At 40.5% G+C, this 23,884-nt stretch overlaps 1 protein-coding gene across 1 annotated transcript in view; it reads left to right on the forward strand.

The window, feature by feature from the left end:
* Nucleotides 1-358: 358 nt before the first annotated feature.
* Nucleotides 359-23,884, forward strand: part of MARCHF6 (membrane associated ring-CH-type finger 6) — a gene marked incomplete at its 5' end in the record, with an annotated part of 48,907 nt that continues 25,381 nt past the window's right edge. The window contains 8 exons of the mRNA XM_084279924.1: nucleotides 359-377; nucleotides 6,133-6,232; nucleotides 7,110-7,183; nucleotides 14,539-14,682; nucleotides 18,717-18,789; nucleotides 20,638-20,806; nucleotides 21,839-22,031; nucleotides 22,329-22,390. Coding sequence (XP_084136050.1) covers nucleotides 359-377; nucleotides 6,133-6,232; nucleotides 7,110-7,183; nucleotides 14,539-14,682; nucleotides 18,717-18,789; nucleotides 20,638-20,806; nucleotides 21,839-22,031; nucleotides 22,329-22,390 — 834 coding nt within the window. The remainder of the gene's footprint in view (nucleotides 378-6,132; nucleotides 6,233-7,109; nucleotides 7,184-14,538; nucleotides 14,683-18,716; nucleotides 18,790-20,637; nucleotides 20,807-21,838; nucleotides 22,032-22,328; nucleotides 22,391-23,884) is intronic.

Raw genomic sequence — 23,884 nt, forward strand, 5'->3', positions numbered from 1 at the left:
TCCAGCTCGCCCTTTGCCGCCCGGCCTCCCCGCCCGCAGAAGCAGGGCCAGGCGCTGCCGGAGGGGACAGTGGCGCAGCAGCATTCATCGCTCTACCAGCTTGCACGCCGGGTGACCTGGCCCGGCACCCCGCCCCAGGACGGCACGGCACGGCACGGCACGGTGCTGCCCGGCACAGCCCTGCCCGCAGGTCTCCGAGCACCGCCACTTCCGCCAGGCGGCGCCCGCAGGAACGACGGCGCTCTAGCCGTGCCGGCTCGGTGGTGCGGTCTCTACGGTGCCCGCGCCGCTTCCCGGCGCGGCCCCGCCCCCCGCGGTCACACCACTCGCTCGGCCGGCGCTGCGTCAGCCAGGCAAGATGGAGACTGCCGAGGAAGGTACTGCGGCCGCTCTGCGCCCGCGGCTAGCCCCCGCGGCGGAGCGGGGGTTCGGTCCGCGCCGCGCCGCCTCGGAGCGGGGAGGGGTGGGGAAGGGGTAGGGAGGGCGGCGCTGGGGCAGGCAGGCAAGCGGCGGGGCGGGCACTGTGTACACGTCGGGGTTGGGGGGGGGTGGGGGGGGCTTCGCGTACCGGGGCTGCAGGTGCCTGGGCCGCCTCTCCCCCGCCTCCCTCCCGCGCCCCGTCTCTGCCGGGCACACCGGCCTTGGCGGGCGGCGGGGGGGGAAGGACGGGGGGTCCGGTGGGTGGGAGCGGGCGGGCCGGCGCGCACGCGGGTGCCCGTTACATAACCGTGGCCGCCGGTAGCCGGGCGCTGCATGGGGGGGGGGCGGTCGCGGGAGGGCAGGGCGGTGCTGTGGGCCAGGGTCTGGCCTTTGCTGCTGCTCACCCTGGCCCCGGCAGCTCCGGGTGGCGGGGGCCCCGCCGGAGGCTTCCGCCGGTTGCGTTCTCGGGCAGCCGAGGCGAGTCAAAGGGCTCCGGGGAGAGGAAATGCCGGCGCGGGAGGTGAAAGGTTCGCGGCGGGGCAGCGTGCGAGGGCGTGAGGAAGGGGCTCCCCGGCGCCCTGCAGAGCCCGCGCCCGGCCCGGCTTTCTCCTGGCAGGCAGGCAGGCAGGCGCCGTCACACCCGGTCCTGCAACTTGGCGAGTGTTAGATTTCCCCTTCAGCCGAGCGATAGCAGCGGCTTTGGCTGCCGCTTCTTCTGCGGGGTCGGCTTTGTTGTGTACGCTGGGAAAAGCGGTGTGCAGGAGCCGAGGTGGCGAGGTGATGCAGGAGCTGGCGTGTTTCTCTGGCCCTTCCCCAAGCGTCTTAACACATAGTAAGCTACCTCACTTAAGAAAAAAAAAAAACAAAACAACCCAGCAGCTTTCAAAGAGATTGTTGTCATGTTGTTCTGACGTGTGGTTTCCATTTTTAAGGCGGTTACTTTACCTGAGATCAGATGTGGATGTGTCTTGTCAGCACTTCTGGTTTGCTCAGATAATGTTCAGGAACTGTGTAGTTCAAGCTGATAATGCAGGGCTTCCAGAAGCCAGGACTTCATATTGTGGTGTAAACCAAAATAAATAAAGGATGTGCCTTGTGCTGTGTTTCTTGCAGTATTTGAGCTTTGTTTGTCGTCTTAAGCAATAGCTACAAATAATATATTGCAGTAGCAAAACTGTTCCAAAGAAAGTGTTTTGTCTTGGCTTTTGTTACTTTGGCATCCCTTTTATACAGTGGCACTTGATTTTCCAGCTTGAGAGGATTAAAAAAGAAAAAAGCCTGTAAAAACATGAAACACTGGCTGAAATAAGACAGTACTTTTGTACAAATGTCCCTTGGGCTCTGCTGTGGCATCTTTGGTACTGAAAACAGATGGCTTATCTAAATATTAGTGTTTTCAAAATCCAGCGACTTTTAAAACTGTTTGCTGCCACTCAGTCCTGCCTCTACAGACCAACACTTATACTGATGAAATTAACAATGTGAAACTTATTGTTTGGCCTCTCTTTGCTCAGAAGACCTACATTATTGTAAATCCTGAAGTGGATACTCAGAGATGACCAGCTGAGTTCCCACCACTCCAGTAGCTGCTAAATCTTTCTCTGTGGATGCAATTCAAACAGCATAGTTGATAATGCATTACAGGCTGTTAACAGTGTCAGTCTTTGATCATACTTGCTTTTACAGGGCTTAATTATGTGAACAGAGAGATCTGGAAGACAAAGAGAAGGGAGCTGTTAGTTACATCTTAAGGCATTGTCTCCCTTAACCTTCGTGTTAAACTCTACACTTTGAATTTGGACTTCTCTGGGTTTAGATACCTGTGTATCTAATGTGCACATATACATGTAACCTTAGATACTGTATTGTAGTCTTATCTGTGTTACCCTCAAAAGGACTGAGTAGTAGGATGAGTCTACTCACTTTCCATAAATACCACTAGAATGTTATAACTACTTCTACAGTTTCAAGCTTCAATTCCCACTAATAGAATTTCGTGACACTTGCCAGGGTGCAGAAGAGACTTCCCAAGGTTAGAAAGCTTTAGAAACCAGCAGCAGCAAAGACTGCATTACTACATGAAGGAGGAGGAAATGTGTGCTCTAATATTATTGTGTGAATCACAGGATGGTTTGGGTTGGAAGGGTCCTCAAAGATCACCCAGTTCCAACCCCCTGCTGTGTGGGCAGGGACACCCTCCACTAGACCAGGTTGCCCTAAGTCCCATCCAACCTGGCCGTGAACACTGCCAGGGAGGGGGCAGCCACAGCTTCTCTGGGCAGCCTGTGCCACGGCCTCACCACCCTCACAGGGAAGAATTTCTTCCTTGTATCTAATTTAAATTGTTTCTCCTTCAGCTGAAGGAGAGTTCTGTCTCTACACTTCCTGATAAACAGCCCCTCTTCAACTTTACTGTAGGCCCTTCCAGGTACCAGAGGGCTGCTCTAAGGTCTCCCCTGAGCCTTCTCTTCTCCAGGTTGAACAACCTGAACTCCCTGCATCTGTCCTTATAGGAGAGGTGCTTCAGCCCTCTGATCATCTTTGTGGCCCTCCTCTGGCCTCGCTCCAACAGCTCCATATCTTCCCCTTTACACAAGGGACTGTGTACCTGAGCTTGTGTTATAAAGTCAGATGGGTTTATCTAACCATTGATAGCCCATTAATCATGTTATGGCCGTTGTGTTTCAGACGGGTTTTGTGCTTGAGTGTATTTTGGAGCCAGAAAACTTAACTGGATGGTAGGAGCTCAGATAAGAGAAGTGGTTTAGGGTAATAACGGCAGCCTCTTCGCCTTGAAATGAATGTGAGAGTTGCTTCTCTGTTGCACCAGACACCAGCTTTTGCTGATGAGAGGTACTTTTGTTTCTTTGCAGTTTGTCCTGGTTTCATCAGGGATAGAGTTAATTTTCTTCCCAGCAGCCAGTGCAGTGCCTGTTTGGGAGTCAGGATGGAGCAGTGCTGATAACACACCGATGTTTCAGCTGTTGCTGAGCGGTCAGGGGCTTTTCAGCTTCTCATGCTGCCCTGCTAACAAGAAGGTGGGGGGCACCGAGGAAGCTGGGAGGGAACACAGCCAGGACAGGTGGCCCAAACTGGCCAAGGAGGGTATTTCATACCAATTACATTACGCTCAGTGTAAAGGGGGACTGGTGGTGGGAGGAGCACAGATGTTGGGGCAGTTGGGGTTTGGGATGGCTCTGAGCTATACGGCCCAAGTTGTGTGGTTTGGTGAGAAACTGCATCGTGTATCACCAGTTTTGTGTATGTTGCTATTAAGTCCTGTTCCTGTTATTTCTCTCTGCTGTCCCAATAAATGATCCTTATCCCAACCCATGAGGTTTTGGTTTTCTTCCCCCCCACCCCCTGCCCTGAGTGGCTGCATGGTGCTCAGCTCCTGGTTGGGGTGAAGCCATGACAGTTAAATCAGTTGGTTGCTAAGTAATGCAATCTTCTTTTTTAGATAATACAATGATGAACTTTCAGTTAGAGAGGTTGTAGGCAAAGAATCAGTCACTGGGGAGACAAAAAAGATCAGTATTACCAGAGGTAATTCTTTCCAAAACACATACTTGAAGAATGGGGTGCAAAGTGTGTGTGCAAGTAGGAAAATAGTGTCTGTTATGCAGTGGTATCTCTCTGAACATGACAGTCAGTCAGAAGGTGCACAGCTTTCTTGACATGATGGCCCTTGGTGGTGTTTATTGTTTTTGAGGTATTGGCTGCTGAACAACCCAGGTTGTTACACTCATCATATATGCATTCAAATTTATAAAACAAGTGGGAATATGTAGAAATTCTCATAGCCTTTAAACTTAGGTTTAACTTGTTTTAATAAGCGAAAAGAGGAAATCCTTTTCCAAATAATTAATTTTCTTTCAGAAAAACAAATTCTTTTTTGCCCAGCAGTCTTGAGAAGGAGCGAACAGGCTGCTGTGAAGCCAATGGACCATTAATGAGTGGATTCAGAGAGCTATGGGGGTCTTTCAGAGAACAGTGTTCTTTTAACTTGCTGTCTTGGGTACCAGGAAGTATTCTTATAGTAGTGTTTCCACATCTCGTGCTGGCCGTAGCACTCATCTGGCCCCTTTATGTGCTGATCCAGCCTGCAGAGTTGTCAGCTTGCAGTAGTGAAATAGCTCTGTCGGAAAGAATGGTGGAGGAAGGTAGGTGTGACACAGCTGGTGGGTAGGTGCTGCCTGTGGGTTGAAAAGACCTGTCCTGTGCAGCCATGTGGAAATGCTCTCTGATAAAAGTGTCACTTCTTGCCCGAAGTAACGGTTCTGGGCGCCCTTGTGGGCAGAGAAACCGGGGGCTCTTGATACTTGCAGTGATACGTCGCTACCCGTTACGGCTTGTGACGGGGCTACTCTTTCTTTGTAGTATCCTTGATGTGGTATTAAATAGGTGTTTCTGTTAATTGTGGGCTTTCAGCCTGCATGCATGAATTCAAATCTCTCTTACAGATAGGAAAATATTTTTTTTTCCTTTGGAATTCCTTGAATTCTTATGCTTTGTGTGTAGAATTCTTCTAATATTGTGTGAGCTATGGATGTGGTTGTATTGTGAGTTCTTTGTAGAAAAATACTCATATTTTAAGGTTTCGTACCTTCTGGAACTTTGGGAGACTTCAACCAAGACCAAAGATAGGTGATTCAGACCGACATATTTTCAGTATTCTTACATCAGTACTTTACCTTAGGTTTTTTTGTAACACAGTTCTCTGATGTGTATCTGTTATACTCTTGCAGGTTTGCTTCATGTTGGTTGATAGAGACATAATTAACAGAAAAGAAAATTCAAAAATTAATCTACAAAAATGGACACTTTATGTTCCTTAACAGAAGTAAAAGGAGGAGTAAAGGGAAGATAACATGCATCTGTCAATAAAAAAATCAAATATTTGATTTTTATTTATATTTAGTTGGGTGTTTAAATGCTCTAGGTATCCTGATGATATTAAGATACACATTTGTTCATCAGAGGGAGAGGTTTACACTCCTTTGGCCACAAAACATTTTGCAATACTTAGTTGTAAGAAAATGTAAAAAATAGAGAATAAAGCAGGTGTGGGACCTGTTGAAATATTACTGATGTTATGAAATAAGAAATAGAAAATATTGTTTCTCTTGTGACTAGACTGTAGACTACTAAATGTGACTTGGGTAGCAGACTCACAAATTACCTGTTTCTTTTTATTATAACGGTGTTTTTCCCTTTCACCAAGAGCATGGAGAAACATCCATGTTAGATTCAAGAGTAGCAAGGGGTGTGTTTAAGTCTTTGTCAGACACCAGTAAATCTGTTTTGCTCTGCCTCTTTCTTTCACTTGTTCAAAACTCAGATGGAAGTTTTTCATTTTGAAGTCTCCACTTTCAGGAAGATTGCCCTTAACAGTCTCTATGTTGTTTTAATGTTAAGTTGGCTTTTTTTTTTCTTTCTTCAAAGTAGTTTTAATGTGTCTATGTCCTAGAGATCTTATAAATATAGTAAGACATGTTTGATGTGATGGGGTTTTTTTAATAACATGATTAGACAGATAAGGTTCTTGTCGCTTTTCCTGATGAAACCTGCCTTTCATCCTCTTTCAATTTATTCTGGCTTAATTTTGCTACATGACAAAGTTTCTAGAATTTAATTGTATTGTAAATTTAATTTGTCTTGTAAATTTGAGTTCTTTAAGCAGCAGCATAATAAGCTGTGTGTCCTTGTCAGCAGATATATGCAGAGTCTGTCGATCTGAAGGAACTCCCGAGAAACCCCTCTATCATCCATGTGTGTGTACTGGCAGTATTAAATTTATTCATCAGGAATGGTAAGTTCTGTGTTTGTGGATTTATAATGTAATTTTTTAAAATAAAACATATTAACATGTTTATAAAACCATTTTCGAAGTCTTTAGGGTAACTAGTAGGCAAATCTGGGTTTCAGTTGAAACATTTTAGGGTTTTTGGGGGGGGGGGTTACATGATGGCACATTACAGTTCACAAAGAATTTAGTAACTATGTTTGGAAAGAACGCTCTGGTAACTGTAGTCCTAAACACAATTCTCCTCATATGTCAGCTTTATAAAAACTAAAGAGAAAAATCAGTATGTTGAGGATTTTTCTGTGCTCTTATAGCTTTATAGTGAATAAAACCAACATCTGACCTCACAGCAAGAAATAAAAATACCCTAGTACTTTTTTGGTCACTTTGAGGTGTATCTTCGTTCAGGGAAATGCTTAAGTGAAAACTCTTGTTCTGGTCTTTAACACACGTTCCTTTTGATGGTATTTTAACAGCCATTCTTCACAAATACAGCAGCTCTAAACCTTAGCTGTGTGTGTATGTGTGTCATACCTTGAAATATTTGTGAGGGTTGGTGTCAGCAGCGACTGTCATTGCGTCAGTGTCAGGATAGATGCTTCCAGTTGCTGGCCTTCTCAACGCCACACAAGGATCTTTGTCAGGAATGTGAGGGAGGTACTTGAAGAGTCGCTGTTACTTATCGTCAGCTCACCTATTTTAATTTTTGAAACTTAATTGATAGCCTGAGTGAGCGTAATAAACATGCTAATTAAAGCCCTACTTGATAGTACCAACATCCTGATTTATGTTTGAAAACAGAGAATCGCCATGTTTTTCTTAATGGAGGGGTGAGGTGGAGAGATGTAATGGCCTGTATTAATATAATCGCTTTTTGTTGCAGCTTAGTTCAGTGGCTTAAACACAGCAGAAAAGAATACTGTGAATTGTGTAAGCACAGATTTGCTTTCACACCAAGTAAGTATGTTTTACTGCTCTCATTTCCAAATTTCGTTTCTTTTTATCTCTTAGTATGTTTTAAGTAATTACATGTGGCATGATAGATCCAGGCTTTTTAACCTCTGTATTCTTGTTTGAAGTGCAGATCTTACACACATTATTGCAAGCTGTGCATTGTTTAAATAATGGATAATCTGGTTGTTTCATTATCTTATGGGAGTCATAAAAGAAGTATTATCCTGCACCTTGTCTGACTGCCTCAGTCCCATTGTTTTGTTGCCAGCCTTGCAGCATATGGCATGTTTTCAGCTTCACTGATAAATTTGAGTGTGTGGATGTCTTAAGTGTCTGGAAGTCTGGATGTTAAAGTAAAGCAACAGAAGACTTTTAATTTGAAAACCACTTTTCAGATACCTTTGAGCTACCCACCTGCAACACTGCCACATGACCTCTGTCAGTTTCAATTCAGTGATCTTTGCAGATTATGCAAATTATAACTATTCCATTTGCCTTTCAGTCAAGACACAGTAACTACCCAGTATTACATTGCCTTTTATCTTAGATTCAACTAAATAAGTTGGGCAACTTACGATGAAGAACGACTGCATCTTTATATAGCTCCTAGATGGTTCTTAATTAAATTTTACCAGACAGTAGTAGAAATAGGTGAAGTCCTTTAGCTTGGTGGCTGGCTAGGCTCATTGTTTAGTATTGCCAACTGATTGCCTGTTGAATAGGTACAGTGGTTCTTGTGCTACTTATTTTTCTCATTATTTGTGCTGATTTATTTATTCTATACAACTGCTGGGCTCAGATCTTCATGGTGCAGATACATAATTTAAATTTCTTTTAAAACTGCTGAGTATCTGCCCTGTAGGAGCTGTCTTAAGTTGGGAAAGATGATGAGGTCTGACAATTTTAGGTGTGTGGTACAATAAAAATTAAAGCTCCTTTTCACAGTAGCTGGTCCCAGTTAGAAGGACAGAACACTCATACCTTCTGCTGATCCCCTCTTGTCTTTTTGGTTTTTTTTTTTTACTAGTTCTGTACATTCATAGAGAAAACCGAGGCTAAGGAGCCAGACAGCTTAGTTTCATGTATTTCCAAAATTCATGTAATCCACTTTTCTTCTATATATTGAAACTCAGAGTTTTCCATTTCTGCTAAAAATTAAACAAATTAGACCATTTTTTAAATGATTAACAGGGAAATGTACATTATTAACTCCGTTATTACTGTGATCACAGCAATTCTTTCAGGTTATTCTTTTTAAATACTTGAGACACCTCTGTAAGCAATGTATGAGACATCATCTGCTGGTAAGCTTAATGCTAAACACTTGCTTCTGTTTGGAAGCTTTGCAAATTAAGAGTGATCCCCAGTTCTGGAGCTCCATACAAGCTAATTAGCCACTTCCAAAATTGCATTTTGCTACTAGGTACTCTACGGAATTTAGCATGCAGGACCAGAACACTGCATTTCAGTGATTTACTAGTTGTTAAGAAGGAAAGCTTCCTAGTTTTGTATGAAAAACAGACAAAAGTGTATAGTGTAGGATATAGAAAAAAGAAAAAAGAGGATGAGAAATTCTAAATGAAATGCATTTTATGTGTGTGTGGCGAGTGATACGAGAAAACTCATTCACTGCCCTTCTCAACAGAGGTGCTCCTGCAGAAGTTTAGTCCTTGACTGACAGCTGTTTCCAGCAGAGTGTGTAACTTAATTGCAGACAGAGAAGAAAACATAATTTAATTCATGTGGTTTAAAAAGAGTACTTCATGCACATACAGCCCCCAGCAAAGGCTCCTTATCCTCCTGCCACACACACTGGCCACTCCCCAGACTGAGCACCCTGAGCTGATAAGGTTTTCTTCTTGGCACCCCACATTGCAACATTCTTTTTTCCTGCTGGGCTGGGCACAGTGGTAGCGTGTGTCAGGTGCCTAGCACTGATTCCCCCAGCTCTCTCTACACGCTGTGTCTTGTTTCACTGTTTCTCTCACACAGAACACTTGTGCAGTTGTGGTTTCCTTAACTTCTCCTACCCATCTTTTGGGGAAGATTATGTGGATGTCCAGCCTGGAAGTTGAATCTGCTTGTGGGAACTGGGAAAGAGTCAGAGCTGCTGGAGAGAGAATAAATCAAAAATAGGAGTCATGTTTGTGTCAGTCATCCAGAACGAAGTTGGGTCTGGCCAATAGCCATGTTGGTTTAAAGCACTTTCAGATAAGTTAGAACACCACAGGATGTGGTAGAAGAGATGCATGTGCATAATTAGTGTCTGTGCTCCAACAGAGAGGCACTGAGTTGAGAATAATAGTGCAGTAATACCAGCAACTCCTCTTTTAGTTTAGCTTGGTTTGCTTGTTAAGGCTGTTGCTGTCATTGTGTCAAGAATAGACCTTTGCTGGTGTAACTTTTTCTGTATGTAGTATTCATAAAATATCCCTAGAGCATATATTCTTTAAGCCCTTTACTATCTTTAAATTCTGTAACATCTTGTGACTTGTTTACCACCTGAACTACTAGGTTAGCTACTGTTTGGAAGGATGGAAAGACTGGAAGGTTCAACTTGCACTTTGCCAGGAGTTCAAAGGAACTGATTGTTCTTTTGAAAAATACCATAATTCTCTAAAAATGTTTAGTCATGAAGGCAAATGTCTTGATTTTTCAAACTCACACTTTGAAGCTAAATTTTATATGGTTTAAAATTCATTCGTTTTCAAGGAGTTCTTAAAGTTATGAATTGCACAAATATTTAAAAAAATAACTTTGGACTCTGAGTTGTATAAAGATGCTTGTTTGACTCACACATTTTCTTTCTGTGTTTTTAAAGAGCAGCTGTATATTCTTTTCTTCCCCATACATGGGCTTTGTCATGTGCTAGTATGCATTTTTCTTGATGTCACACTGTCATAAGCACTGGTGTATGAAACGAGGTGAGGCTATATTTCTCATGAGAACATAGTTCTCAAGACTTCTCTTTTCTGTAGAAGAGAATGTGAGCATAAATAGTTTGTAAAATAAAAATATGGGCGTAGCCTGATCTTTGGCTGGAGATGGGGGTGGGTCGATCACTCTGCTTCCTTAAGCAGCTGCATTGCTGGTAGGTGATTGATGCTGTGTCAAGAACTTGGTTAAAACAAAGATTGCAAAATTTAAGGAAGCCAAGTGGGTAGAACGTTCTTTAGTTTATAACTTCTTATAATCTGTAACAAGCTTTTGATTTATGCATGCAAAATTGCTAATTCAAAGCTTACATCCTGTCCTAAATAGTGGTAGGGTTTTGTTGCAGCATATCACAGGAGGGTGTTGCTTCTCTAGTGTCTTTCTGCTTCCCTCTGTGAAGATTATGCACTTGGATTATAGGAAGGGACTTGTGGTGAGCATGAAATCTGTAGGTGTGACATAAACTGGGAAGATATATTTAGAATCTTTTATTTCCTTGAAGAGGAAAGATTTGCATTTTCCAAATGCTACTGGCCAGTAACATGAAAACTATGGCTAACTATTTTATATTATTTATATTATAGTTCCATATTTATCATATATCTGTCTTCTCTGCAAATGTTTGAATGCTTCAGAAACTATCTGGGTTTTGCCTTGTGGTGGAATGAGCTTTAACAGGGGAGAGAAACACCCTTAAACCTGCACAACCTGTTCATGTTCATTGGGAGTAAGCAAGCCCTTAGGAGACAGGCAGAGTCTCAGGCCTTTGCTTTGGGACTGGTTATATGTTGGTCATGATTTGTTGTGGAGGTGGGCTTGTACAGGGAGTCTACAGCCAGTGTGGGACTGGAAAGAGGAGCAAGAGAATTTGGGGATTTGGGAGAGCCTGTCACATGGTCGCTTTTTCTTCTTGTGTCACTGATGTTTGTAACTAGAGAGAGGGCCCGTGCTCTTGTTGTTGCTCCTGCTTTTTCCTCTCTTTTTTAATATGAGCAACAAAAGGGAAGTCTGAAACTATCCAGATTTTCTAGTGTTTATAATTATCAGTACATAGTACATCACTGTAACGCAGCATACAGGTATTCAAAAAGCCCCTATTACTGCTCAGATGCTAGTCTAGTGAGAGCTCCTTTCTGTACTGCCCATGTCATGACTGAGTATCCTATCTCCTTGCAAGGGAAATTGTGTGGGCAGGGTAGTTTTCATTCGGGTTAAGTTTTGGTACTTTGAAAAGGCTAGGGAGGTTAAGTTGAAAGTGTAAGTTTTCTTTATTTCTTTTTAAGTTTGGTGGAAATGAGAGCATTCAGCTGCAGCAGATTGTCCCTATTGTGTTTGTCAAAGTGCAGTTGTGTGAAGTTTGTACTGAATCACCTCTGAGGAAATGAGAATGATGAGAAAGCTTCCAGTAATAAACTTAAAGGTATCACTTTGGGAAGCTGTAGCATTTGGAACATTTTTTTTCCCACTTTCCTGTTCTGGGTATTTTTGACAGCTGATACCTGTTGACATACTGTTTCCCTGAAACCTGTTATTGTCTTCTTTCTTCCTTATTTATCTAAGAGAATGAAAATTACTAAAGACATCTTTGTGTTTTTCCTCCCTTTTTTGTGCCAATGTGATAGCAGATTGGTGGTGTTTTGGTTTTTTTTTTTGTCCTGAGCTTTCTGCTTCAGAGAAGCAAAATTCATTTTTATTCCTGAAAAAATTAGGCTTACCTGGGGTGGGGGTGGTGTGTGTGGAACAGAAACCCACCCCTGGTAAACAACCAGCCAAACAAAGCAAACAAAAACCAAGCAACCAAAAATCTAATATTCACAAGTAGCACTTACACTGCACGTGTGATACAAGTACCTAAAAACCTTTCTGGTTTTCACATGACCTGGAAAACTCAGAGAAGCTGAACTAGAACTATGAAAGCCTACTTATGCTCAGCCAAAGTCTGTTTGAATTTCATGCTGAGATAAAGAAAAATATTGCTTTAATTGGACTGCAGTGGAGTGATTTTTTTTTTTGTTGTTGTTTTTTAATTTGGAGGGTCTGTGGTGAGTGATGTAGGAAATTGTTTCCTCAGGCTGATTTAGGAAAGGTTACTGTGGTTGGAAGTAAGGGATGGAGGAAGGATGAGGAGGTCAAGTGTGTGAAAGGAATGAAGAGGAGGCATGCTGCAGTGACAGGGGTCAGTGTCCCGCTTCACAGTGGTGGTGGGGAGTGGATAAAAGGGGGTGGAACATGGGGAGAAAACGGTGGTAGATGGCGGAGGCGAGTGTGGGGATAGGCTGTGGAAGGCGCTGGCTGCGCGCTTCACTGCTGCGCTGTGCTCGCTCACCAGGGATTCCTGTCGTGCTGGGAATTGTTGCATTTCACCCACCCAAATCTTGTAAGACACAGAACAGCTTTTTCTTATCGTGGTGTAAAGCTGCCAGAGGTAGAAGCTGAATCTATTCTGCGGCGTGGCAACGCGGAGGAAAAACAGCAGTCTCCCTGCCCCACCTCCCTCCCACCCCAGCTTCTAAATCATCAAAAATCACCAAAATTGCACCAAATTGTTGAAATTTGGGAAGTGTTTTTATTTGAATGCTCTTTATAAAGCCTTTAACAAACTGAGTATGTAGAGGTGCTAACACTATAACCACCGCAGCTTCACTGAGATGGGCATCCGTTTTTACAGTTCTGTATTTGAGTATCCAATAGTTCCTGAAAGATGCTTTTTCTTTTCAACTTTAACCCTCCCCCCCCCAGCAAATCATTAATGCATGGTTAATGTTTTCCTTGTAGCCTCTTCTGCAGTTGCAAAGTGTTGATCAAAATATATTTTTAGAAAAGGGAAAAAAAAAAAACAAACCCATGCAAATACCTGCTGAATTCAGTGTTGTTCAACTGCTACCATAAATGTGTAACAAATCCACTCTAGGTCGGTGTGCTTTTAAGAACCCCTAACAAAGGTCTGCTGGTTTCTGCAGATAATTTTCCAGAATGTTCATTCAGTGTGAGCTAAGAGCCAACTGATAATTCTTCAGTTGGCGTTCTGTGGTGCTACCAAATTGTATACTAGATCTGTTTCTGTAATAAGAAAATTGTAAATTGGTAGAGCATGTCAAAATAACTTTGTGCCCTACTTTCAATTTGGACTTCTATGTTCTTGCAGCTGCCCTTCCTCAGTGTTGTATTTTTAGACCTTTTTAAAAAAATAAACACCAGTTCTGTGCCAGTTTCCTATCAACTAAGGACCTTTGACATTTAAAACCGGTTACTTTTGTCTTATGGTTACTGCTTTGCTGTTACTTTGTGTCAAATACAAGCAGCTGCTTGTTGAAGTGCACCAAGCTCTCTGCTTTCTTTGACTACTTTTGCATGTTTGATACTGCTTTTCTATGTTCTTGAGTTCTCAATACAGAAACTTAGGGAATTACCCCCCAAAAGACAAGAGTTTTTTCCTCCTTGAGACAAGTCCTCTGAGAATAAAAAAAGGATGATTAGGAGTGTACATAAAGATAGCAGGGGATGTTCGTTAGAGAAAAGGGGGAGAGGGTGTGCAGGTAGATTTCACAAAGCTGTGTTTCTCAGATTTTTTAAGTTGAAGGATTGTTTGTGGGAGGGAAGAGAAACTTTTGTCTAGTAGTTCTAATAAAAAACTAGTTCCCTTGTGTAGTTAAAAATATGATGTTTTTAAAAATAGTCCCATAATTAAATGTGAAAGTCAAGAAAATTTACTATTCTGAAAACGTATATACAGGCTGAGAGATTTGCACTATGTTCTGTAATGGGAGTGACCTTAGAGGAAATCTCACATGGTATTGAAATGGATACCTGCTGAATGTAAAAATTATTCTGTGTAAATTTCAGTGTTTGTAGATATTTGATCAGTTCCCTTCAGTTTTATTGTCTGTGTGGTGCCTTCATCTTCTTGCTTTTAATTTGTGTGTCTGTCTGTGGTGTTAGATAGCAAGAGAAATCTAAATTATCTACCACAAACAAATTGACATTATGCAGAATTGCTAATTGCTTTTGTTCCTTGTTCTTTCTTTGAACAAGGCTTTTAAGTAACAGGGATATTTTTGACGTAATGCTGAGTGGGAGGGCTACTGAATTTAGAATCTGCTTTTCCTTGCAGGCTTGAGCTTATTTTGAGATAAGCAGAGTTTACAGCTAATAAAAAAAAAAAAAAAACTATTAAGAAAACTTACCCAAGTCAAAAACTGTCATGGAGTTATTAATTTTTGCATTCCACTCAGTGCACAATGTACCAAGTATGTGATGAAAGGGGTTTTTTGTTATTTATTTGGGGTCATCTCTTGGGAATCTCTAAAGTATGCTTATTCTTCTCCTAAGCTTTTGCCAAATACAAATATTTTGTAGTTGGAAGGACTTCTGCATAACTGCTTCTTTAAAGGAGGAACTGTTTCATAAGTGCCTTTTCTACACAGTTTATTCTCCAGATATGCCTTCGCGGCTTCCAATCCAAGACATCTTTGCTGGACTGGTTACGAGTATTGGCACAGCAATACGATACTGGTTTCATTATACACTTGTGGCCTTTGCATGGTTGGGAGTAGTACCTCTTACTGCATGTAAGTATTAATTTTTTATGCTGTAATACTCTTACAGGCAGGAAAATATGCCACTTCTGCAGTGAAGCTTTGTGAAGCCGTTGTTGGTTTATTTAAAATAAGTGATCAGTTCAAAGACGTTATTTCACTTATTTTTGCTCAGGAGTTTGAGGTATTTGACTCAAGCTAATAGTATAATGTGGGAGGGTGTTACAGAGGTAGGAGAAAATGCATAAAAGGGCTCTTAAATGTCTTACTCTGATAAAATGCCTCTTTTGAATTATTGTCTTTAAAATCTACATGGAAGGTTTTATTTGATAGCATATGTTAATAATAGATTAGAATTGTCTTGGTTTTTCTAACCTTCTATAAATGAAAGTGCAATGTGTTTTTTGGTATGAAAAGTGAAATTCCTTTATAGTCATATAGACATTGGTAAGTAAAACTCTACTACTATAAGTAGTAAAGAATTTGAGAGAAAGACACATTTTAAACATTGTAGTATCCAGTTTGAAATTCACTTTTTAAATGCGAATGGAAAGAGAACTAGTGATGTTTCAACAAGCTAAAAATACAGAGAAGATTAAAAAAAGGCAAAAGGGATATAGGGTACAGTCAAGGAAGTGATTGGAACCATGTCTTTACAAACAGTAATGTACCCCTTGAGCAAAAGAGGAGGGAGCCAGTAAATGCATTTCCCTAGACAGTTTCTCAATATGTTTTGTGCTTTTATTTGTAGCTGGCACTGACTTAGTTTGAGAATAGCACAATACTGGCATCAGCCATAAAAGTGTGACCCTGTTTCCTCAGCCTGTCCTTCCTGTGCAAAAGAAAAATTTTTTTTCTGGGCATGAAGTAAACAAGGTTTAAAAACTGCTCTGTGCTGAAACTAAAACAATATTTGAAATTTCTTCCTTGAGCTTTTGGACAACCCTTGGTTTTCTACTGTTGTCTTTCAAAATGCAAATGTTGTATGCTTCTACTACTGAAACTTTTAAAGGATAACAAAATCCTATTCAGTATTTATTAGGGTAGTTATATTTCTAAGTGTCTGAAAACCTGGTGCTTCTCTTCAATAATAGTGAAATGTTCCCAGAAGTCACCACCTACAACTGTATGGTAACACTTCTTTCACAAATGTCACTTTTTTAATCCTTATTTATTAAGGCAAAATAACTGACTTATGATTTTGATTTATGAGTGACTTTTTAAATTTAATTTCTGTTTCTAACGTTGCACCTGTCCCCTGTTTATGGATTCCTTTAAGAATTAACGTACTGTGAATGCACAGAAAGATGTCCAATGTAATAAAGTTATTCAGGCCAACAAACCTCGAAAAATCATATACTTTCAAAATTTGTCAGGATCTGTTTCATGGATGTGATTTTGTAACAGTTTTACCTTCTTACATTAAATGTCTTTAATGTAATTTTTAATTTTCTGAAATATTTAAATACTTTTTACTGTAATCCTTTTGCCTTCCCCATTTCTGTCATGTGACTCACGTAATTGTGTGTGGCTGGCTTCATGGAGAAGTCTACTCTTTGTATTTGGAAGAAGAAGGTGCAGCATAAACACTTGTCAGACATACCAAAGGACATGTATAGTTGAACAAATCTGTCCTCCAGATAATTGTGCTACTGCTGCAGTTATCCAATTGTGGGATAAAATTACTTTCTTTTTTGGTAACTGCACTTTTTTTTTTTTCTTCCTTGCATTGCCATCATGTAGTTGAGTAAAAGGAACTCATCTCTCTGTATACCCTCAGCCTAATGCCAGCAGGTGCTGTTATGCTGTTGCTATTCTGTTAGCATAAAGCATATTTACATTAGTGGATGAGAAAAGCCAGTTTATAATTTGCTGTAATCTCTTCAGAGAAGTAGTATTAATTGGGCCAGTGTAATCCAAAATTGTTGTATTATCTGTGATTTAGCTATGTGGTTCCTAGAATGAAGTAACCAAGGTACTTGTACAGTATGCAGGGCTAGAAAGAGGTGTGCGCACTGCGTAAAGTGAATATGTACCATAAAGCAGTAAGAAATGCTGGAGTGGGACTTGGGTTGCCTAAAATACTGCCTTTGTATCAAATTTTAGAAATCACTGTTCACATGCCAATATGGCATATGAATGTATTTTTCTGGAGGGATTGAGATGCCATTAATAAACCCCCAAAAAAACCCAAACAATGTAGCTCAAGAGAATGGTTGTGTTATGTGTTTATATGATTGTGTGGTGGTTAAAACTGTAGAGGTCTCACACAGAACTATTGAAATTGGCATGAGTAAAGTTTGAATGGAATCATGTATGTGAGCACAAGGTCACCAGAGGAACCAGCCTAAGAAGGAATAAAAGGGGTATATTTGCTGCTTGCCAAAGAGAACTGTATATGTGATTTCATTCAAATCAGTAAGAACAGACTAAAGGTGTTAAGATGAAGAGCAGGAGTACAAGTTGTAAGATAGAAAAGTAAGGAAAACAGGAGAACTGTGAATTTTGCCTCCGACTCAAGAGGTGTGAAACAAAGCAATGAGGCCAGGATCCCATACAGTATCCAGTAATGAAAGGTATGAAACGCCAGCCTAAAATCAGTTCCTAAATGACAGCCAAGAAGAGTCTCAGAATGATGAGCTTTTACTTGCTGGTGTCTTTTGTCTTCAGTATTATCTATAAGTGATCCTGTCCAGATCACTTGGGTTTACGTGTCTTAGTGCTTGTATGAGAGTGAACTAGTGAAAACTGCAAGAAAAAAAGAGCTTGCTTAAAGATTTTGTGTAATAAAATTTTCCTTCCTATTCCATAAAGTCTCACAATTAGTCTTGTTACCTGGGTTTCCTACCAGTGTAGCCTAATTGGGAAATAGAAGGCTCATGTTCTTTGACCCTTCAGTCTGGCAGAGTTCACAGCGGTATTTTGCCTCTTTGAAGTGTCCTCACCATATAGCTAGGTGGTAGGCAGAGGCAAACTGTTGAGACACACTGGCAGAGGATCAGTATCACCTTGCTAAATTTGATTCAGTGGCTGCTCAGTATAAAATGTGTGAGCAGTACTGATTAGATTACTGATTAGTACATTAGATCAGCTACAGCCATTGTCTCTTATGCTCTAACTTCCTCTAGCCCTTTTAGTTTTGTGTTATTATTTTGTTACTTCTCTGACCAGTGTCAGAAGTTCAGCAGGAGGGGCAGTGTGCACTAGGGATGTATTATGCCTTCTATGTAAAAGGCGAGTTTAAGCAGTAGACCTCTTGGGTGTTTCTGGTGGATTGGCTCATGAGAAGATGTATAAACAAACTTGCTATAAGTTCTAAATAGGTTTAACCAAGATATAGTATCTGAGCTATTTATTCTAGGTCAGTGTGTGGGTGCCTTAATTCTTTCCTTGTGCTGTTCTGAACATCTGTGTCATGCTCTTATGCATCTGAACCAGACAATGTACACGGATAACCTACTTTTAAGATTGCATGACTGAACAATTGTGGTTAAAAAAACCCTAACATTAACTAGCATCAAGTATTAATCCATAAAATAATTATTTAAACCAGGTAACAAAATGGTGAGACACCTTGCTACAAGGTATCATAATAACAAAAGTTTATACAGGCTCAAAATACGATTGAACAAATCAATGGAGGAAAAAAATCCATCAGGGATAAAGTTAGCACTGAGAAATAATGGCACAGGAACTGAGCTGCTTTGTGTGAAGCATGTGAGACTGTAACAAGGAATTGTTGCTGCAGGTATCCTTAACCTGTTTTTATAATCTCTGCTATAGGCATTTGTTGGTGTGACCAGTGCTGGAGACAGGTCTAGATTAATCTTGGGTCTAACTTAGTATGTCAGTTCTTGCACTTTTAATGTATACTTTATCAGAAAAGTTCAGGTAAAATAAATGCAGCTTTGTTCCATGTAGTTGTATATTGTCTTGAGTTCTGTTAGTTCACTGAAAGTTGACATTTTTTTTTCTTGTCATGAATTTAGGATGCCAGGTGACAAGAGGGTACTTATGGTCCTTTCCAAGTGAAGCAGTAACCAAAATGTTTCTGTGTCTTCATGCAGGTCGTATCTACAAGTGCTTGTTTACTGGCTCTGTGAGCTCACTACTGACACTGCCATTAGATATTCTGTCAACGTAAGTACTTCAGTAGTTTGATGCAAATGAAAATGATTGCTTTGGAACTTGGTGTCCCTTTCTTCCAGTTATTCTTGTTACCCTCCATCATCTTACGTGAAGCAGCTGCCCGTTACCCTTTGCATAACAGGATGTTTTGGCCAACAGTATTACAGTAGAACTCATTTTGCTTTGAAGTTTGTGTGTTCAGGAACATTGGAGGCAGAAAACTGACTTCACAAAATGGGCCCTGGTTAATGAAGATTTGTATTTGATGTCAGGAAAGCTTATGCTGCAAAATTACACTTAAACTGTAGGAATTTTCTTTTTAATTAAGTCACATGCCACTTAGTAGAATATTAATATTGCTTAGTAGAATATTAATATTGCTAATTTTTTAATTGGACGGCCTTCTAGCTGACACTTTGATTTTAATGCTGAAATTCTGTACTACTGAATATTGTCTGTCACTATAAAATCAATATTGCTTAAAGGATCCGTAAATGCCAATACAGCAGTTTCATAATGTTTCTTACTTTTTTTCATTATCTTGAACCTGAGGAACTGAAACTCAATTTGAGTAGAATCAGTTGCAAGTCAAGCAGATTTTTAAGCTCATGTTCTGTGCAGTTCAACTGTGTCATCTCAGTTGGGCTATTTGATTTGAAACATCAGGTCCTGTTATGTTTAATTTTTACTAATTGAGAGAGATGCTTGCTTGAGATGAATAAGAGTATCTTCCCCATATCTCCCAGCAAGTAATGATTTTTTTTTTTATTTGCAAGAAAAATCTGAAACAACTGAACTTAGGGCATCTCTTCTCATGTCTTTTTCAGGCTAGGGAGACAATAAAGGTTTCAAGTACGTGTCAGGTTTTAATGGTATATGAAGCTGTGATTTCACGTGGCTTTTTTTTGACGGAGTCAATTTCAGTATTATCTTGTGTCATCTTTTCATTGTGACATTCTTGTCCCCATGGGTATTCATTGTGCAGCTCCACGGGGAGCCAGTCCTATACCCCTCTGGGGATGGCTGAGCACGGTGGTGGCATGTTTCTTGCTTATTTTCAGGAAGGTGTTGCAGTTGATGAGCTTCCTGAGTGAATGTACTGCGGTCAAGCACTAGCGTAAGGGTGTGGAAAGAAGTGGGAGGGGGCTACCTGGAATTAGGGATGAGGGCTGCTTAAGCTAATTTAAGTACTTCTTGGATTGCATGAAACCATAGTTTCAGTTGGATAGCTGAACTTTGCTTTGCTGCTGCTTTAGTTACGTATGACTTGATAGATGAGGGGTTTTAAGGTACAGATGCAGTATCTGAGATAAAAGACCAACCAAAATGTAGAGAGCAGTGAAAGGCAAACTCTGCAGTTCCATTCTTTTGGTTAGGGTAGCTCAGCCAATAGAATGTGTCGGTGGAGTAGATATCACATATCTAGTCATTTAAACAGGCCTTTTACTGTAGCAGATAATTTTCCTAGTGACTACTGTGCTTCCTTTTCTATTCTTGGAAGACTGTATTTCCTGAAGGACTCTTGAAGCTTTTTGTCATTTAAGTGAGACCCTGGTTTGCAGGAATGTTTATGTTTAAACAGTAATAATTTCACAAACCAAACCAGGTGGAAATAAAGCCTTTTCCAAATCCAGGCTTCCTATAAAAATACCCTACTTTGAACAGTTTTTTTAAAATTAAATAAGGATTTTATCTTCTTTCTTCACCTAGACACATAAATAAATTCAGCCTTCAACAAATAAACTGGCATTTGTATTTATTTGGATGAAGAGAGTCTGTTCATGATAGTTAACAATTACTATGTTTAGTCTTACTAGCAAAATATTTGTCTCTAACATTGTTTTTTTCTTTCTCTAACAGGGAGAACTTACTGGCTGACTGTTTGCAGGGCTGTTTTGTGGTAACATGCACTCTGTGTGCATTTATCAGCCTTGTTTGGTTACGTGAACAGATCGTCCATGGAGGAGCACCACAGTGGTTGGAACAAAATCAGCAACAGCCACTCAATGGTGTCGGTCAACAAAATGAGGTAAAAATTAACTACTCAGTAGTTTGTGTTAAATTTTTAAAAACCATGGTTGTGTGAGTGAATTCCTTATCAGAACCCAACCCCCAGCACACACAGACATGCATCCTTCTAGCGCTTGCAGGAGCCTCTTGTGCGGGAGAAGAGATGATACAAGCATAGTGCACGTGGGGAAACAACTAAAACTTTGTTTTGTAATGAGTGTCAACTTTTAAAAGATGGAGATAGACATCCTTAGCTTGTTAACTGACTTGGGTTGTCCTTGAATTAGCACCTTTCTAGTATAATGACAGTTTTTATGTGATCAAGAGAGTTCCTCTCTACTGAGCGCAGGAATGCTGTATCCAATTCTAGGCTCCCCCAGTTACAAGAGACATGGGACATGCTAGAGTGAGTGCAGTGAAGACCCAGCAAAAATTATTGAAGGACTGGAACATCTGGCATATGATGAGAGACTGAGAGAGCTGGAACTGTTCAGCCTGAGATGAGAAGGCTCGGGGTTGATCTTAACAATATGCATAAATTCATGATGGGAAGATGGAAAGAAGACAGAGCCAGTGTCATCTTGGTAGTATTGAGTGAGGGATAACAGGCAGCAGGCTGTAATTAAAATACAGGAAATTCCCTTTAGACTGAAAAAGTCAAACACCAACCCACAAATACACACACACACCCCTAAAAAACCTTAACCCCAGTTTGTGGGAGTGTTGGGTTTTTTTACTGTAACTGTGATTTGTATTGGAACAGGCTGTGCAGAAAGTTTCTGAAGTCTCCATCTCTGGAGATGCCAACTGGAGATATCACTGAGCACTCCAGAGGCCTTTTCCAATCTCAGCTATTCTGTGAATAAGTCTGAATGCTTCTTCCTCTCTTAAGAGGTTTAGCAGTCCTAAATTGCTTATCTCAACCCATCCCCCTATCCCACCCACCAGAAATCCTCCAATGTTTTAATGCTATTTGTTTCTTTCTATTGCAGGGTAAAAGTACAGAGAAAGTATAATCATTTTAACTGAGTACTGACTCCTATTTCTGCAGGCTCAGGCTGTCGTAAATGGAGGTGTTGAAAATGCTGTGCTTGATCAGCCTGCTAATCCAGCTGCTGAGAATGCAGTTGTAGGTGAGAACCCTGAAATTCAAGAAGAACAAGTAGATGAAGAGGAGGATGATAATGAAGATGAAGAAGATGCTGTAGTAGAAGATGCAGCAGATGCAAACAATGGAGCACAAGGTAACAGGTGACTTGAAACAATAATGTACTAGTTATTTTTTAGATATAAATGAAACTATTGAAAACAGAACTGTCATAATTCAAGAAAACTCTGCAAATGCCACTTCAACTTATTTGTTTTTGCAAGGTTTGTGAATTTCTTTTGAGTGCTGAGGCATTTGCTTGCTGAAAAGCTATCTTCAGTTATGAGTTGAATGTTATGTGCTTCAGTCTTTCTGTTAATTTAAAACATAGCATGGAGTGGTTTGCATCTTGTTTTGGGTGAGTCTGCTGTAAAAATGGCCTTTGTCTCCTCAGATGACATGAACTGGAATGCTTTGGAATGGGATCGAGCAGCAGAAGAGCTTACTTGGGAACGAGTGAGTAAGAACTGTTTTCTTGAATTGATTAATTCAGACTCATACTTGAAATGATTTGTAGTATTGCTATGTCAAAATCCATTTGGGATAGATTTGGATGATGTTGTCTAGCATGAAAACTGTCAGTAAGAGGCTTTGGTGACCAAAAAAAGTTGTTATATTGAAAGCAAAATTTATTATGCTACTTGTTAACTCTCACAAAGGCATTTCTTTGAGTTGAAATTAGTAGCTGCTTAAAACATGTTCTAGCATGGGCTTTTCTGGAGTCTTCAACTCAGGTTTTGAAATGAGTTGCAGCTTGTATTGGGGAAGCAAGGTCAGATTAGGAACCCATAAGTGTTCCATTATATATTGTTTAATGCTTCATTTTTGTGTTCATGCAAGTGTTAAACTACAGCAAAGAGAGAAACAGAAAGTTAAGGTAATTCTTTATTTGTGTATTTGCAAAAAGCAAATGTATTTCTTTAAAGAATGATGGAGCATTTTAATGTACTATTGCTTCTGGGTTGTGTATGAATCACAAATTCCATAATTAGAGCAGTGTGGTGCATGTACACTCCTGTCAGACGAGTGTGTGCTCAGGAGCTGGTGTTGTGTTAGCTGGTTTAGATGTAGCCAATGTCTGAGTTAAAGCTCACCATGTGTAACAAAACCTACCTGAAGTTAGGTACAGCAGCTTCATGTGATTTACCAGTGACACCAGGCAGTGGCTGTGGCAGGCAGTTGTAAAGCTAGTTGCTGTATTCCTAGGCTGTGATGTAGTTTTCTTGACTGCAGTGTAGTAGAAATACAGTTTTCATCAGGAGGGACAGGTCTTGGTCTTTGTTTTATATCTAGCCAAAACATCTTATTTTGTGTTGAAAGGTATTTAATGGAAAAGGTCATACATAATCAGGTTTCTAAACCATTCTACTATGTTTCTCAAGAGGAAACCCAATTTATGTGCTGGGAAATGTTGTTGTACTTCTAGTTGAAAATGCTTTGTTGCCTCTCCATGAATATAAAAATCAGTTTCAGCAAGCTCTCATAACAATTTCCAATCCTGTGTGCTGGCATAGGCAGTAGACCTCTGATTGGGATTTAGTGTCCAAGTAGGACAGCCTTTTCTGCTATGTCATCTTGTGAAAACAGCATGCAAGCTTTCTGAATTTTCAAGTTTTTACATCTTGATTTACTTTGTAAAATGTGTGCAATGTTGGTATTGCACAACTTAGTGCAATATCCTGGTACAGAGTAGCCTTGAACCTGGTACTTTACAACAGTAATCGTGGACTGGATTGAAATAGTAATTAAATCCTTGAAGTGACAGGAAAGGACACATATATAGATACATATAAATATATTAATTTTTTAATAGATGCTTTATTTTTGGCTGTTCTGTGGATGCTTCCTGTAACAGCTGTGCAGAGTAATGAAGGATTTGTTTCCTGTCTACCCTAGCTTTAAAGAAATTCTGTTATAAACTTAACGTAGAGTGTAGGAATGTTATCCTGT

Source organism: Gallinula chloropus (genome assembly GCF_964237585.1).
Source record: "Gallinula chloropus genome assembly, chromosome: 2".
In the NCBI taxonomy this organism is placed as follows: Eukaryota; Metazoa; Chordata; class Aves; order Gruiformes; family Rallidae; genus Gallinula; species Gallinula chloropus.